The sequence below is a fragment of the Cyprinodon variegatus genome, unplaced genomic scaffold (genome assembly GCF_000732505.1).
Source record: "Cyprinodon variegatus isolate N-32 unplaced genomic scaffold, C_variegatus-1.0 Scaffold802, whole genome shotgun sequence".
In the NCBI taxonomy this organism is placed as follows: Eukaryota; Metazoa; Chordata; class Actinopteri; order Cyprinodontiformes; family Cyprinodontidae; genus Cyprinodon; species Cyprinodon variegatus.
The window spans coordinates 365,519-383,650 of NW_015151255.1; the positions used below are offsets into that span (position 1 = coordinate 365,519).

The 18,132-nt window shown below is 37.6% G+C and overlaps 1 protein-coding gene across 1 annotated transcript in view; it reads right to left on the reverse strand.

Annotated features, from left to right (window-relative positions):
• Positions 1–18,129, reverse strand: part of plxna2 (plexin A2) — a gene marked incomplete at its 5' end in the record, with an annotated part of 31,377 nt that extends 13,248 nt beyond the window's left edge. Inside the window, 10 exons of the mRNA XM_015396517.1 lie at positions 1,339–1,442; positions 2,166–2,325; positions 5,144–5,290; positions 5,632–5,698; positions 9,015–9,283; positions 9,969–10,111; positions 10,491–10,725; positions 12,910–13,053; positions 13,741–13,980; positions 18,043–18,129. Coding sequence (XP_015252003.1) covers positions 1,339–1,442; positions 2,166–2,325; positions 5,144–5,290; positions 5,632–5,698; positions 9,015–9,283; positions 9,969–10,111; positions 10,491–10,725; positions 12,910–13,053; positions 13,741–13,980; positions 18,043–18,129 — 1,596 coding nt within the window. The remainder of the gene's footprint in view (positions 1–1,338; positions 1,443–2,165; positions 2,326–5,143; positions 5,291–5,631; positions 5,699–9,014; positions 9,284–9,968; positions 10,112–10,490; positions 10,726–12,909; positions 13,054–13,740; positions 13,981–18,042) is intronic.
• Positions 18,130–18,132: the final 3 nt, after the last annotated feature.

Consider the following 18,132-nt stretch of genomic DNA (forward strand, 5'->3'; position numbering starts at 1 on the left):
TTTTTTACTTTTGCAATCTACTGTTGAAGTGATAAATAACCTCCTCCTGGGAAATCTGCCCCGTTCATTTCCTGATACTCGACTGAATAAGTCTTCACAATCAGCAGATACCAGCGCCTGAGGAAGCCTCTGAGCATCACTGACCATCCACCATTCTTTCTTCTGAGCATGCTTTTTTCAAGCATATATTCCACTCTTACGCCTCAAAATGTATTACTTATCTGCAGAGTTGAAAATTGCTCCGCTAATAGAACCCCATTTTTACTGGCTGTATTCATGTAGTTGTGAAGCTGATTTTCTCTTATGCCTTTGAGTCAGCGGTGGTGTTCAGGCATGGGGCCCTTCAGCGTTTATTGCTTGCTTTATAGGGGAAACCAAAGTGTCCAAGGCTGTTGTCGCCAAGTCTTGGTTTGCATCTATTTTGCAGTTGGTTGAGGATTTTTCCTCTTTTGCAATCTGGTGAATTCCACTGGTAGCTTCATACAGATGATGTACCTATTATTCCTTTCATTTGCATGCTTTGCTTCCCCTATTCAAGGATAAAATCATTTTTGATTATGTTGTCTGCAGGAGCTAATGAAAATGTAATTTGCAGTTTCAAAAGCAGTATTAGTATTTGTTTTTATTTAAATATTTCTACTTTTCATGTGACATTTATTTTCAACACCTGAACCTCATTTAGATTTGGTTTTTAAACTATTTCTAGTCCAGAAAAAAAGCATTACTTTATACTAGGACTGAAACTAACAATCTTTGTGCTAATCAGTTAATCTGTTGGTCTTTTTTATTTTTCTTCGATTAATTGATTAATAATCGGATAATAAAAGGTTCCTCAAAGAAGACTTTTTTGCAGAATTTAGACCAGGTGAAACCAAAACTTTTCCACTTGAGGAGTTCTATTGATGGAAGAAATGTTTTTATTTATTTATTTTAATCTTAAATGCAAAATGTATGTATGTATGTATGTATGTATGTATGTATATATATATATATATTATTATTTTTTTTTTTTACAATTTTAGTATAGTTACTGCTCTGAGTGGGTTGGTCTATCAGCTATTAATTATTAATAGCTGATATTAAATTATTATTAAAATGTCATTATTAATAATTTATGAAACTATTATTATATCATTATAATAATTAGTTGAAGATTACATAAATAATCGATTAATCCAACTGTTTTTTTCCCTACTTTGTACTGGTGTTCATTTTGATGAGCCTCTTTTTTTATTTCTGAGATCTTAAAACATTTAGGATTTCAATGATTTGTCAAAAAGACACTAAAAAGAAAGTTACATTTGTTTTTTAATGTCAGCATTAAGTGTATTCCCACACCTGGTAGTGCATGAGTGTGTTGAGTCTCTTCCAGTCTCCTTCTATCTTTGTTGTGATGTCCTCGTCCTGTAGAACCACACGAGCTGTTCTGCCCTGCCGCCACTCTGTTGACAAAATACATGTTAAAGGCAACAGATTGCTGTCATTTTGTGAAACAGCTTAAAGTGTGTCTCACATGTCTAACACATATGTTCCCCTGTCTGAGATAGAGGCTGCACACAATCCCTGAGGTTATATTATACTTGCTTGTTATGTTTATTCTTCAGAAATTTACAAGCTGTCAAACGCAGCTGGCAAAATGTCAACCAGACTGCCTCTTGTCCTTGACAAAACACGTTGGTTTTCTGTGAACTAAATGAAAGGACACAGCATCTTTCCTTGGGCTACCAGGAGCAAAAATCAGACCCATCCTCCCTAAATCCCAAACCTGTAAAAGCCCCTGAAGGTGTGAAACTACATGCCCAAAGCGCTATCAGGCGCTACCAAGAGGGTGTTTTATTTTCTCTGTGTGAAGGTGCACGCCACCTGAATTTGTGCCGCATCACTCAGTATCAGATGACATGACGTGGGTGTAAGCCTTCATGGAGTAGCTCTGTCAGAAAGGTTTAACATCACTGTTGGACTGTTGCTGTGATTGCAATTGCAAGCAGGTATGTGGAGGGTACAGAGACAAAGAAGGAGCCCTTTCCTGATGTCAAACATCCTCTGTAATTTGTCTCGACATGGGAACTGTCAGGTGAATCATTACTGCTTTGACATCCTGCCAACAGGTTGTGTTCCCGTTGATTTTTATTCAGAATGTATAATGTATGCAACAGTTAACTCACCTAGGTCCATGTCTGACGCTCTTGGTCGTGTAGAGTATGGCACATTTTTGTAAACAGCATCCAGAATCTTTTCCTTCACCTGGGTAATGGTGTCACAGTTGAGCACCTTTACTGGGATCTCTGGGCTGTTCTCATTGTCAGGATTCACACAGCTTAGAGTCTGGAGGTCCAGGACAGAAAGAAAGAAAGAAAGAAAGAAAGAGAGATGGGTGTTGCTTGGGAGGTCCTTTCATTACCTGCTCTTCTCCAAAATGTCCTGGTGGAGAGCATCTTGGCTTGAAATATAATTTCACACCTCCAGGATGTGACTGTGCAGCTCTGGCAACAGCATTAAACAAGTAATGAGACAGAGCCTCTCACAGTCTCCGACACGGCGATCAGAGAGGTGTCATCTTGTCGCTGGCTGGCTCTGCTCTGCAGCTGAAAGCCAGGGGGGAATTCTGATTCTGCTTGAATAGAAATGTAACGAACAGAGACATGCAGCTGGCCCAGCTGCTTGACTTTAGAGATTAGCATGGACGAAATTAGCAATTTGGCAGAGTCTCTACTGCTAATGATATTTAACAGTTTATAAGTATAAAGCTGCCTTTTTTATTTTAGAATTCCTATACGAGTGTATGGGTGAAACAAAGAAAAGCCTGCATGCTGGATGAAATCGTGGTATTAAGAGGCTCTTTTGTCGCTGCCGGGTATTCAGCTGATGCAGTTGTTTGATTCTTCTTAGTGGGACACAATTTCTACATATCAATGTCCCTCTGAACAATAATTATCATCTAAAATCAGTCAAGGATGGTTTATTTATGCCAGCACCCATTTTATACAGTATTGGTTCATATTGCATAGTTTCTCTCTGTATCCTATTCACATGGCTGTTATTCATCATCTCAGTCGAATATTTTTTAGCCCCTCTGGTAAAAGTTTGCATAAAACATTAGAATAACCAGTTTTTGATCTCTTAGAAATGTTTTTTTCTTTCTTCTTTGTTAATTTTTGTTTAGTGGATACATGGTAATGACCCATTTTTAGTTTCTGGAAAAGGTCACCAGGTTGTTTTATTCATTTAAATACATATTTTAAAGAAACATGCATGCCAAAAACTCTAAGAAAACTTCCAAGGGCCTTTGAAGGGAAGCTGGCTCAAAGCATAACCTCAGCATGATTCTTATCTACACTAATGAATGGTCATGAGTTGCTCCTTACAGTATTAATCCTTTTTATAACACTACAGTCTTATGGTGTTGTTTTTTTTGTTGTTGTTGTTTTTCTCTTCTTCTTTTTTTTGTTTGGGCTAAAAAGCTCAATCTGTGTCTCATCTGGCCAAAAGCAAATGCTTCCAGGCAAAAACTCAGTGGGGTTTAGCAAACTCAACAGGTTGTTGTCTATTTTATTAGGATGGAGAAAGGGCTTTCCCTGTTAGGCCTAACAAATAACCATTTGGGATATTAATAACATCTTATGGAGACTTGGTGATCCCAGGAAACATATTTTAGACTGTTCTCTTTCCTCCTTAATCTTTCTATCTGTAAAGTCAGATTTGGGCACCTGTCCAGCGTTGACAGTTTCAATTGTTTCAAACATTTTAATTTTAGCTTTGACTTTGAAGTTTTTGCACTTTCTAGCCACGTACTTTCTACCTTGTGGGGACCAAGGCAGGTCAAATTTGCAAGAATATGCTACTGTGTTTGAACTGACAGGATATTTTTGAGGAAAAGGTCCTCATGAGGAAAGGCTCTATTCTTATGTGCGGGGTTTAGGTTTAGGATTAAGGTATAAACTGAGTTGAAGTTAAGGTTAGTTTTAGGTATGTTTTGGTCACGGTTTCTGTTAGGGTGAGGGTCTGGGTGAGGCAATAGAAATGAATGGGAAATGTTTGGCATGTTTTATCTATAACTCAGGGAAACAGAAATAGTGGGTAATGGGTTAAACTCATCTGGATACATCAATTAGTTTGTGTTAAACTTTTAAAAATACTTATTTTTGTCATTTTTAGGGTCATGTTATTATACCATGAGAATGGAAATGCTTAATTGCCTCATCAGCCATTTTACAGAGGGGTGATAATTGCAGACAACATTGCAGTGGGTTGCTCTAAGTTTAAGAGTGTTATAAATTGAAAGCATAACTTAAAAAAAATGTAAACAAGTTAAAGAGATATTTTAAAAGATTAGAGTTAACCCCTTGATGCCTGAATTTATACATATAAAGAACATTTTTTTTCCTTTAAGTAGTTGACAAATAGAAATGTCTAAACTTTCTATTTGATTTACAAATAGAAATTTACAAAGTTATGACAACAATTACAATCTAATAGAATAGAATAGAACTTTATTGATCTCACAATGGAGAAATTCACTTGTGAGATTGGCTCTTATAAAGTCTTATAAAAAACAGTAGGTGCACAAAGGAGGAAAAAGGGCATGAAGTTTATAAAGTACATCTAGATATATACAGAGGATGGTAAAAAAATAAAGAAGAGATTTAGGGTGTCTTATATATACAATGTTTATGTATAATAGTCTTATGTACAGTAAAGTGGTGGCAGGTAAAGTGTGGCTTCTGGTTTGTTAAATAAATAAATATTGTAAGTTATTGCAGTATTATTATTATAATATTATTAGTATAATAAATAATGGTCAGAGATAAAATAAGCTGTAAGGAACTAGTTGTGCTTGTTAAAGGTTCCCAGGTCCACAATGAATGTGTGGCACAGGAGGAACTCCCATGCTATCTTTGCTGTGTACATAATACAAAGGCTTTGTTGCCTTTATGCAACAATTGGTGTGAAGGGGTTAAGTTCATTTGTCTTTAGGCCAAAATCAAATCAAAGTGCATTTTATATTTTCCATCAGTTTATGATCTGTAGAGATATTTACATAAAAAAAATCATCTGAAACTGTAAGGTGTTATTTGGCAATAGCCCTCCAAATTTATGCAGACTAAATTGACAACTTTGCTTTATGAATGCCTTTGTGACTCACCAGAGTCTTGTATTCAATCTGCTGCCGGATGAGTTTGTCTTCACTGAGGGAATATCTTGCCTCCCCTGTGATGGAGTCTATGGGTCCCTTCTCCATTTGCTGTTTGATGGCACAGAACAGCATGAACAGGGGCTCGCCAGCGCACTCCTTCGTTTTGGAAGGAAACCAAGAAATTTGATCAAAAGGAGAAAGGAGACAGAGAAGGGATGTGAAAGAAAACAGATCTCTATATGTCAGCAGATGAGAAGAGACCTGCTAATCTGAACACCACGAATCAGACAAAGTAAAGCTATTATGAGGAAAAACTAGACCTCAAAGGTAAAATAACCCTTTGATTGTGTGGAAAAGCATGGCAGTTAAAATTGTAGCTACCACAAGAATCCAAAGGAGTCTATTTAAAACGAAAATCAATACAAAACATCTTAAGGAGCCCATAGTACATCACAGTGACACTTGTAGCAAAAGAACAGAGAATGACTTTGTCTTACCTTGAGAAATTTGTGAAGCAAGAAGGCAAACCAATTTGTCAGCATCTTCTCTGCCACCGACTCTGTTCTGCAAGACGGGAAAGAGGCAGACTCGTTTATTATCAGGAGACATCCCACATAGAGCTGGAGTGCTCTGATTAGTTTTCCATTATCTTAAGACTGCCTGTGTTGAAACTCACAGAACTAAAAGGAAGATTTTAAAACATTAGCACTCAAACATTTGGCCTCGGTGGAAACTCTTTGCTGTAACGTCCAGTTAGTGCTGCCAGTGCACAAAACGGATGGGTGTGACATAATGGTGATGACTAAATGACTACTTCAGATGCCTCATACTGTTTTTTTTCACTATGTCTGCTGTTAACTTCTTTGCAGGGGTCCAGTTTGAAAGATGACATGATTTACAGATAAGCCAATTTTTTTCTTTTATCAACATCAAATTTGAAGCTTTTCACACAGCAGCAACCCTCTTCCTTTTATCCACCACTTTTTGACCCCTACCTGCATAACTTCCTTAACCTGAGCACCATTCAACTTTTTGTAGGAAAGTTTTTTGTTGAAGAGAGGTAAGTTTGGACAAAAAACTTCTTCTGCCAGCTCCCGTTTGAACTCATCCTTATATATAATGAGTGTGAGCACAAGTTTTCTCCCCTCAAAAGTCTCATGAAACATTCAGCACAGCAAAAAAAAGGGAACAACAAAAAAAAAAAACAATCGACAGATAACTTGAGGTGGAGCGTAGATGGAAAGGGGCGAGAGAAGGGAGAAGAGGAGAGGTGACGGGGAAAGAGACGTGAGCTACAGCTGAATGTTTCATGAGAGGGTATACAGAAGATAAGTCAGACTGACAACAACTCCGCTGCCGCTGCACTCACTCTTCCCCATTACGGTCTCTTTCTCTGCCAGTCCTCCCATTCTCTATCACTCTTAACACTCCTGTCTTTCACCTGTCTGCTCAGTCACCCTTTTCCTCAGAATTGCAACAAAACGAAGCTGAAGAGAGGTCGACTTTCTTACTGGCCTAGTTGCTCAGCCATCAGAACAGTGGTAACTGGGCTGGAAAGAACAATGCAAGGAGGAATTAGGTATGGTAGAAGATAAGCAGTGCTGATCAGGACAGGTTGAGTTTCTGTCAGAAAGTGTTTCTAGCTTATTTTCCACTGACTACAGCAGAAAGCTACAGTTCTGTAAGGAGAGAGCCCAATCCTGGGTGAACAGATGCAAACCATGTTAAACATTAAATCTTTACATGATTGCATGTAAAGGTTTGGGATTTGCTTTGCTTCATAAAGATTTACTTTAAAGGAGCTAACTGCATGGACATTAAGTTATTAACACTGAATAATAAATTAAATATTGTGTATAAACATGTCTTTTGAACTTGAATGTACATCACTGCCTTTCTGGAGGTCACTCCAAACCAGCTCACAAAACCGTCAATTCAGTCAAAGTTCCTATGAATCCTAGTATGGATACTGCGCGGGCAGTTCTAGGCAGGGGTAGACAGGGACCAGTGCCCCTGTAGAACTGGCCCTGCCCCTGTTATGGCCCCTGTACAGAAAAAACATCGTACAATGATATGTCCTGGAAAATACATTTTTACGTAAACTGTTTTACATTAACTGCGGTTTAACAACTAAGATGTTGTACTTTTAGCTTTGGTCTCATTGAAATAGGATCACAGTTTTTATCTGCTAGACCAGAGGACTGTAACATGCAGCTCTGGAGCCACAAGTGGCTCTTTGCAAAGTAGCTCACTTAATATATTCAACTATCACTATTGGCCTGTTTTTAAATGTTTTTTAGTTTGTTTTGTTGTAATCTACTGCACTGTGCCCCCATGAAAAAACCCAATGTTGGTATAGAACTGCCACTGCAGCCCTGGGTTTTAAAACATTAGAAGTATATGACTATTTTAAGGTCTTTATATTGAGCTGGATTTTTTTTTTTTTTTACTTTTTCTTTAAAAATCTGACAGTTTTGTTTTGTTTAATACTGTAATCCAGAAAGCTTTAGAATAATTGCACATACATTTAAATACAATTGCTGACTGTATTAAGGTTTGAGTGTTTGTTTTATGCTATGCCATGATTACATACCTGGTACTAACATCCCGCTCTCATCAACAGTTAGTAATCTTAGTGTAAAAATGGACTCCCAACTCACTTTTCAAGCCAATATAAATCACTTATGCAAGACCTCTTTCCACCACCTCCGAAACATTTTCAAACTCCATCGCATTCTCTCCTTCCCAGATGCCGAAAACCTGGTTCATGCATTTGTCTCCTCCAGACTGAACTATTGCAATTCACTTCTTATTGGGATCCCTAGAAAGAGTCTGCAGAGGCTTCGGTACATTCAAAACTCTACAGCTAGGCTCCAGATGAGAGTGAGGAAACATGAGCACATTACCCCCATTTTCCACTCATCACACTCGCTTTCCATCTTGACCAGTGTTGCATACAAGGTTTCCGTCCTCACACATTAGTGCATCTATGGCATGCCGACCCCCCCCCCCCAAAATAAAAAGATTATCAACCCACAGAACGCAGAGTGTTTATTTTTAGCAAATCTTTTTGTCCCCATTAGATGTTTTTCCTGCTTTTTTTCCTGCTCTCTTTTTACCTGTAGCACTTTGAGATGTTTTGATGGAAAATGCAGTATAAATTAAATGTATTATTATTATTATGATTATTATTATTAATATTATTTATTACCTGGAGTTAAAAGCAAATGAATGAAAATAATATGAGTAACAATATCCCTTATAAGACCAAAGTGATAGAACATTGTCATTTGTAGAGCTTAATAGAGATCTTCGAATCTCTAGCTTCACCTGCCTTTCTGCCTTAATCAAACACCTGTCTTCTGATCCATGCTTTGTTCTGCCGAGGCTACCATCTAGTGCTGAGGAAGTTAATGGATTTCCATTTTACTTATTAGGATGAGGTACCAGAAATCTGAATTATGCCATGCATGATCCTTTCTGTGTAGCTTCTGAGAAATAAATGCGTTTTAGGTAATTCTTAAACTTAAATCAGTTAATTATTTGCACTTTGAGTCCTTGTCGCCTGGTTATTTAATCATCTTCAATAGCTTAAAATAGTGTTGTTTAATGTAAGATGGTTGTTTAATGTTTTTATTTTGTTTATAAATAAATGAACAGTTATTAGTTCAATTATCAGATTTTCTTAAGTACATTAAAAAGTATGTTACAAGGAATATACACACTCCTCCAATATCATTTTAGAAAGGATTGCTCTGGGAATATGAGTATTTATTTTTTAGATAGGGTTGATAAGTTCTAAGATGGACTGATATGTAAACTTTCTCAAAGGTGAAAAGCATCTTGATATAAGCCAGCTTTTATGGAATTTGAAGGATACCTCCTGAGGAGCAGTTTGGGGTGGTTCTTGCTCTCAAGGTTGCGTTCTATAAGGTCAGAGAGCAGGTGCTTAAGGATGTCTGTTGCATACTCCAATCGTCCTTGCAAGGCAGTCATGATGAGCGAAGCTACGTAGCCCCGGTCACGCATGGAGAAGGAACGCTGCGTCTCCAGTGTGCGGATGAAAGTCAGCAGGAATACTTTGTTATTCACCAGCTGAGCAAACTGCTTCAAGGCTTTCTCCACGCTGGCCTGTCCAGTCCCAGGAACCTGCATGTATCATGCATAGTTGCACACACAAAGAGTCATACACACATCAGATAGCGCATGCTGAAGGGTGAGTCAGAAAACAATAAAAACAGAATGAAACAGGCATGACAGATTTCCCACACCACCTTAAACAGGAAAGTCCAAACAAGAAGGACTGATCTGTGCTTTGCTTAAAGTAAAAAATAAAGGAAGCAGTCTATTCATATCTTTGTTTCAAAATGTACAAGTACAAATTGTAATTTTTACCCTAATTAAGGGCGTTTGCCTTAAACAAAATGAGGTGCAATCAGTGAGCTCCTTAAGACTACATGTAAGTGTGAGCATAATAAGGGCTGATTAAAGAAACTCAACTAACTAGTTTTGACCTTGTGCAACTTTTCTGCAAAAAGGCTGCATTAATTTTCATCATGGTTTATTCAAAAATGAATCTCAAATACTTCAAAATTAAACCCCTAAGATGTAGACAACAGAAAAGGATTTTTTAAAAAGCATTTTCTAACAAACAGCAGAGGTGCAGGGTGGCAGAAAACATCTAACATGCCATCATAAGTTGCTCAGCCTATTTAGAGGGAACAGATTAAAATTATATTAAATTGTAAACATTTTTGCAGGAATTTAAGGCTTAATATCAGCATATTTAAACTGTACTGTAAGTGCAGCAGGAGCTGCAGCAGAGGCTCCTCACCTCCAGCTCCCTCAGCACAGGATGATCATCGATCCCTGGGAAGAGAACCCTCATTGCATAAGTGCGATAGTCCAGGAAGGGGATGCCAGCTCTATCAAGATCACTGGTTAGCTCATTGATGTCCGTCTGCAGCTCAGCAAACGCTGCACAAAAGACAAATTTGTTAAACAGTCAGCCAATTTCTGTCCAACTTTTAAATGAAGGAGTAGTACCTGAGAACTGCCTAATTGTAATGATGTACATTTCATAATAGCCATCCCTGGTGATTGCTTTACCTAAAAGCTCCACCCATGTATAAACACCTGTAGTATGACTTGTACTCTCCAAATAAGTATATTCCCAACTTTGATATTGCTTTCTATGTTAAATGATAAAAAAAAAATTTAAAAGAATTTTCTAGTACAATAAAAAAAAAAGGTTTTCGGGGTTAGTCTGTGTATTCTTTTATATTCTGCTACTTGTTGGAAAAGTGGTGAATCATCTTCTTTTTGAAATAAGTGTTGGATCTCAAACATCACTCACCCTCTTTACACTCAAGAGCTACTCTTGATTCCAGATTGTCCATTTGCATCTGCAGGCGCTTCAGAGTGAGGTCATTCTCATGCGACTTTCGTCTGTAGGCGAGCAGGACGATGACGACAATGACGAGGAGCAACCCTCCACCAGCTGCGATGCTTAGAATAGCGGGCATGGTGAGCAAGCTGTCTGATCGGATGTGCACCTCTCCAGGAGAGATGTGCAATCCACCTACTTGCACCTGTTAAGAGAAGAGAAAGAAAAAATAATGTTTTTTTTAATTGACAAACCAATTGCACCTCTATAAGAATATTAATAAAATATATATTTCTCTAAATCTAGAGGGATAAAGTGTAACAATTTCTCTTTTTTAACTGCCTGAATTCGATGATTGACTAATAATCAGAGAGAAGAATCATAAGAGAAAAAATTGATATTAGTTTATGCATAAGGCTGGTTGCCTGTTTGTGAAGCGCTATGACAGTCTGCCATGTTGAACGTACAGATGCCGGTAAGGGATAAAATATGAACAAGGAAAACAAAAACTTGTTGCCCTTCTGCTGGCAGTTCAATGGGATAGAGAAGTGGCGGTGAAGATCATCTGGTGAGACTAACTCAACAACTAAGAGTCTGCACTACTGCAGCACAATGCAGGACCATGCATATGCAGCAGCAGCAGAAGAAATGGTTTCACCATCCCCAAGAAGTGATGATGAGCTTAAAAGATGACAAAACCAGAGAAATTATGAAAAAAAAATGCTGATAAATGCCGAGCAAGCCTCCTCCAGGTGGAAGGAGCTAATGAAGGAGAAAGATTTTAAAAATGGACGCCAAAGTTACTAAGTTTCTCCTACAGTTCACATGTAAGTTAAGTTAAAGTTTTCCTCTCAGTTTATTTTGTCAGTGTTTCTCGTTACCATATTAAGCATAACAGTAGATCCCACAAATGTATACCAATCATGTTGGTACAGAATTGTAGGTTTAAATGCTTTTATTAGCTTTCAAAGCCTTTTTGTTCTATTAAATGCCAGATTGTAGAGATTTCACTTCACTTCGGGTGACATTGTTAAATCAGCATTGTTGAGACGCTTTGAGACATGGAGGCTACCCTTGCCACATTCTGGGTTTGAAGCAGTGGTTTCAGTGTTCATTGGAGTGAAATCATTTCACCACTAGATGGCAGTGATTCCTACATACTACCCCTTTAAAAGAATCCTTAACTACAGAGTAAAGTAACTCAACATTTTTCCAATTAAAAGGGTTTTGAAAAAAGGAACAATATGTTGTGGTCCACACAATCATGGGCATAACTGGTGAGTTGTCATCTGTCCAGCAGATTATATCTAACAGCACCTCTAAGAAGGTAAGAGTGCAACGTTAGAAGGCAGGGGTGGAATAGATTTAGTTGAAGCTGAATCTGCCGATGGACCACAGCATCATTCCTACAGAGTTGGAAAGCTGCCTCCTGTGGCTGTAAAGGGCCAAGTACAGCGTCAGACTGGTGAGAACCCTGAACTCAGCTGACCTAAACCCCACAGAGAATCTATTGAGCCGGGCCCCTCAGTTCCAGTCCTCCAGGTTCTGTAACGTGAATGTAACTTACTGGTATATTTTCAATTTGTCTTGCCTGCAGCACAAATCAAATAATCAGGTCATTTGCTTTGTCTTGAGAGCTTCACTGTGTTCTGAGGAGGTAATTAGCTGTTTGTTTAGGTGTGTTAGGTCTGGGAAACATCTAGTTCAAGGCGACCCGTGCCCTTCACCGCTGGATTTAAAGACCACTGGCATAAAGTATTGCAAAAAGGAAGAGGTGACACAAAACTCTAAACTGCAGATGAGTTGAAGAGCACTCAGCAGAGCCAGTACTGCTCACACAGCACACAGTACTGATTCACTAATTCATACAAAAGGTGCAGAAAACATCAACAATCTCTGGATTTTAAACTTTTTGGGGGGGGAAATGAACACATAATGTGTAAATCTAAATTTTTGCCTTTCATTTGCAGTAACAAGAAAAAACATTCCTAACATTTATGACTTTGTGTCTAAAACAGCAGGAGTGTGCTGTAGTACACCCGCATAATGAAAAGTTGTGTTGAGGAATTAAAAGACCTCATCAAGTTTACTTTTGTCCTTTTTTAAAAGGAGCATCAGCTTACTCTTCTCTATTCAGCTCTATTGTCATTATTTGCTCATTTGTCAATAATTCCAGACGACAATGCGTCGTAATGGGGAACCTACCAGACCATGAGGGACAGACAATGACAGAAAGCTAGAGACTAACTGAGAGCCAGCCGTTGACCCAAAAACACCATGACGTAAAGAAGACCACTGACCTACAGAGAGCTACTCACATTGATGCAGAAAAAAGGACAAAAAGAAAAAAACATTATAACATAAGGGTAAGGTTGACATTAAAACTCACTAGGACTTTATGCTGCCCGGTGAGGTTTGGTGGCTCGCAGAGCAACTGAGTGTCTGACACAGTGAGAGAACAGGGAGTATCTCCGATCAGCACAGTGTAATTCAGTCTGGCTCCACCAGAGGCAGATGGCACCAAGTTACGACCCTGTAAAGGAGTTAAGAGAACCAGTCAACAACACTAAATCTCTATCCTTTAATGCATTTTGTGTCTTAAGAACTACTTTTGCTGGAAATCTATCAGCAAGCCTATTTAAATCCAAGTAGATTTACTGATTATAATTTAATATGTAGCTGAGCCACAACACCTGCAATTATATTCATTTCCAATAAGCTTTTAATGTCCAACTTTCACCAAACCATCAAATACAATTTTAAAGCATTATAAAAATTACTGAAGTCATCTGGAAGGAAAACTAGCAGTGGGTTCATGTAGTAAATTGCACTTTGACACGGAGTCAAAATGTGCCAATTTCCAATTTCCTTTAAGACTCAGGCTCATATCTTATGCTATTCCTGCAAGTCAGACAACTCTAAACATATCTAGCAGTGGCTCAAAGAGTAACAAAAGCAAATCGGGAGGAAAATCCCTGAAAAATTAAAGATTGGTGTGTATTTTTGGATAAGAACTTTTGCTACTACATTAGATATATATATTTTTTTAGCAACAATGGTGATACAAGCAGTCAGGAGCTCAATTAAATACCCTCATTTAGATGTTCAACATTATAGCTTTTCAAAAACTTAATGCTTTGGCACATTTATATTGAGTTGACATTGAAAACTAAGCCCTGTAATTCTGTGATCATGTAAAGGGAGGACTCCTCTCGCTTACTTTGAGAATGATGGGAGCTCCAGGTTTCTGCTCCAGAACACCTGAGAGGCTTAACGGCTCCAGGTACGGGTTGGGGTAGTAGACAAAGCCTGTGCTGTTGTAGGTGAGCAGAGCCTGAACGTTATTGAAGACAAAGCCAAACTCATCCACGTGTTTTATGGTTTCCTGGTCGGCATGGTAATCCGCCTTCAGAGAAGGGGCAAAGCAGCTGATGGTTGTTGTGTTCAAAACTTTACACACCTGCAGAGAAATAAAAATAGATTTCCCACTTAATCCCAATAGAAGATAACACACAACCTGATCTTGTAAGTATGTTTTCATGGAAAATGTTCACTCTCGTGTTTGGTGGTGTAACAAGCACAGAAACCTCTGAAATGACCTTTCATCTATTTTAGCTGGTCTGCCTCAGGTCGTTTCAAAATGTCATCGCTGGACATATTTAAGCACCTTCCTATCCACGCTGACAGGATCCCGAGGTCAAAAAACATGATTAGTATAATGCTTTAGGGCTTGCTATGCTCAGGAAAACAGTTGTAGTGCCTGGTAAAAATGTATTAAAAGTTGTTGCTGGTTTTATAATTCAATATAAATTAAACCCTGATCCATTTTATCTATAATCATTGGAAATGATCATGTCAATTAATGTGGATCTGAGTTTATACAATCTGAAAAATGGTTAAAACTCAAAACGTTTTGGTTACCTGGTAAAGTTAAGGTAGAAATATTTTTCTGCACACCAAAAGTAACTGGTTTAATACTTGTGCCAATGGTAACAGCACCTTCACATCTTTGGGTTCATGCTCTGCTGGATTCAAAAAGTGTGATTCTCTGTCTGCCAAGAAGAGAGGGATGGGATGGGACTACCTGCCAGCCAAGGTGCTGCTAAAATAAAAGGAAGTCTCCTTAATCAGACCTATACAGGGTTGTTCAATCCCTTCTGGTACTGGACAATAGGTGACTAAAATAAGTATTGCCCCCAAACTGCCCTTTTATGTAAAGTCAGGGTTGAAATGATAGTGAATATAATGCAACCTTTCAATAATTCCTAGGGGGTGGCTGGTCAGTAACTGACCAATGTGTGATTGCAATTTGTCCCATTGAAATGCTCCTGACCTGCAAGAACTGAACCTCTTTTTCTGTTGCCTAACATTACAGATGTAATAACAAACTCATTGTAGTCATAGGTATATCATTAAGAATAATTGAAAATAAGGGCTATGTGTTACATATCATGTGTGATATGTGTTACCCCAAATGTTTAGTGTGGAATATTCTATCCCAATAACATAAAAAAAAATTGTTTTAAGAAACCCAATACATGAACCAGGTCTGTGGGACCACACAGACCTTTTTAGTTTTCATATAATATGAAAATATATGTTGTAACTTCTGGTTGCATAAGTTTGGTTCAGGATTACTGTGATCAGTTAAAATTATACTGATTTTACTGAAAGCCTATAATATATCGTGTAATTTAAGTTATTACCTTAAATTGCATTTCCATAATTTAAGGCATTTTTTAAAATCAGTGTCCAGTTGCTTTGTGCAATTCATTCTCTTTCTCCATCAGTGAAGACATGGATTTGCCTGGTTGCTTCGAAATATCAACACTGACCTGATGTATAACTTGTTAGGAGTGTTTCTATTTTGTTTTGTTTTGTTTTTTTCCGCGTCATCTTTGCTTGATTGGCTGATAAATAAAAATCCCTCCTGTAACACCGTAAGCTTCACTGTCTCCTACATTACAGCTGTTAGTTGCGGTTGGGCAGGACAATCTTCTCAGAGCTCGCATTATGTCTATAGGGCCTAAAATAATTCCTACAAATTTCCAAAAGTTCCATAAACTCTATAAAATCTATATGATTTTGATCAGCTATGTTAAACGTAGTTTCTCTTTTTTTTATGTATAGATTTTTGCCTGCTACTTTCTGGGATTGGGGCTTTGTGCTGATCAATTCAACTGATGGTCTCTAAAATGTGCATCTATTGATTCTTTGCATCATCTCAATCCAAGTGTTTATCATCCTGATTAAATTAAATATCTATCCATTCATTCATAAAGATATATTTGCTTCTTTAATTCTTATCAGAGATCACCACTGGAATGGTAATACATTCATACTGTACTGCAGACTCAGTAGATATATTGTGAGATTGATTTACTTTGACAGACTGTCAGATGGCTCAGTTATGAACATTATTAATAATTTGATCAGCTTAACTACAGCACACTGTGCACAACTCATTCGTATTCATCATCATCATCACTCTGTGCAACATCCCCATTTCATTTCATTTCAAGAATGCTTTGAACCAGTTTCAGTAGGCTATTGGATTTCAAGTGGCATGCATTCAAGGTTTTTATGTTAGTAACATATATGGGCTGTTGGCTTGGGATTTGGTCTCCTTTATGCCCACTACCTAAAACACAACGAGAACAGTCGTGCCATAATTATAAAAAAATAAGAGAAAAGGACAGAAAATGTGGCACGCAAAGCTACTTTTCAGTATTTAATAATATTGGAATGGGATTTAATTCCTTGAACGTATGCCCCAGTGTGAATACAAACAAAAATATGTTACTATTTTTTAAATAATAACTTTATAATAACAAAAAAATTTAATATTTACCCCAGAAAGAAAGCATTTTTCATGAATTGCTCATTTAAATGACATTCAGTTACAAACTGTCAAAAATGTACCTAATGTTTTTCCTGTTTGCTCCTTTATTTAACTTTTAAATCAAGAAAGTTGCATTTGCAGTTTGTTAGATTTCATTGGACAATCTACTCAAAGTCAGTAAAGAGTATTCACCATTTACTCAACACATTTCAAAGCTAAGAGAAGAAAAGTTATGTGTTCAAGATGTATGCCATTAAGAACAACTGACAAAAAAAAAAAATAAAAAAAAAATACAACAACAATAAAAAAAACCCGGTGGCAGTTTTACAGCTTATTCGGTTAAAAGTTCAGCTTTAATCCCTATATATCTCCGTCTTGCCAGTGACACTGCAGAACATGCAATTTTAATTGATTGGCTCAAATTCTGGGCTGGCATCAGACACACACCATTTAATTAGCTTAGGGCATATCTCTAACACACAACATTTTCTGCATACCGGCCAAACAAAAACAAATCTTTTTTCACTCACATATTACTGCCAGCTCTTACATTCTCTATTTTGAAACTGCTAAAAGAAAAATACTTCCTTCGTTGTTTTTCTGGCAGTCTCATCAGGTACTTGTTCTTGTATTGATTTTTGAGCTTCGAGCCTTTAGACTGCTCTGGCAAATCCCTAGAGTGGTCAGAAACTACAGGCTGAGGGTGCCGGAAATTCTGCCAGAGCTGCAATGGCTTAAAACAGTCAATCAATCACTTTGAGAGCTAAGGCAAGCAATCTAAACGCCATAAATCATCTCCCAAAAAGTTGAGTTTTCCATGTAAGTTCTTAAAAGTGTAATCTAAGCGAGCAGCTCTGAATTCCCTTTTTTTTTTGTAGCTGTTTTTGTTAGTTTTGATCCTCCTTTTACTTTCAGCTTGACATGTATTTATCCAGAGCAACAAAGGATCTTTTAAAATAATTTACTATTACAAACTTCAGTGCCTTAAAAAATATTCACATACATTAAAATCACCTATACGACAGAGTTCAATTGTATTTAGCAAAGCAGATATCGCTAGTCACTCGCTACAGGTGTTTAAAATCTTTCTGAACACTGTGAAAACGTGACTATGTTGGCAACAGAGAGGGCATCTCTGGAGGAGCAGCAGAGATCTACAGCTCAGGTTGAAGAAATTTCCCAAACAGTTTTTTTCTACTCATTATTTCCATATATTAAAAAATAGAAATAGTTTAAAATAACATACCCTGTCTAGATGTGACCTACATAAAAACTCTAGGATTAACAGGGCTATTATGCAAACAAAACATTTAATAGGTTCAAATTTAAGGTCTTCGATTAAATAAAATTCCTGTGTTGGAAAAGCCCAGCACCTTTCCTAAACCATCCTTTATAGTGTCTGTCCATAGCTGCTGTTTACAGATTCAGTATAATCGGGATGCAGCTATTTTAGACGAATGTTTACAGTTTTCAGTCTAAAGGTATAAATCTGCTAGGCAGCTAGACACAGACACCTTGGTAGCATGAATGTGCTTATAAGCCACATTTGGACCTTGGTAAATATGATATACCTTGTCTATAAGATCCAAAGGAAACGTATTGAGATGTGAAAATATTGTGCAGATCTACCTATTATTTTTGTAAGTACTCATGCTGAACATTAGAAGTTGTCTTACTCACATTGACAGATTCATGGCCAGCATATTTGACTCGAACCCGAGGTTCCTGAACCACATCCAGGTTTGTCCCAGTTATTGTCAGGGTGGTGTG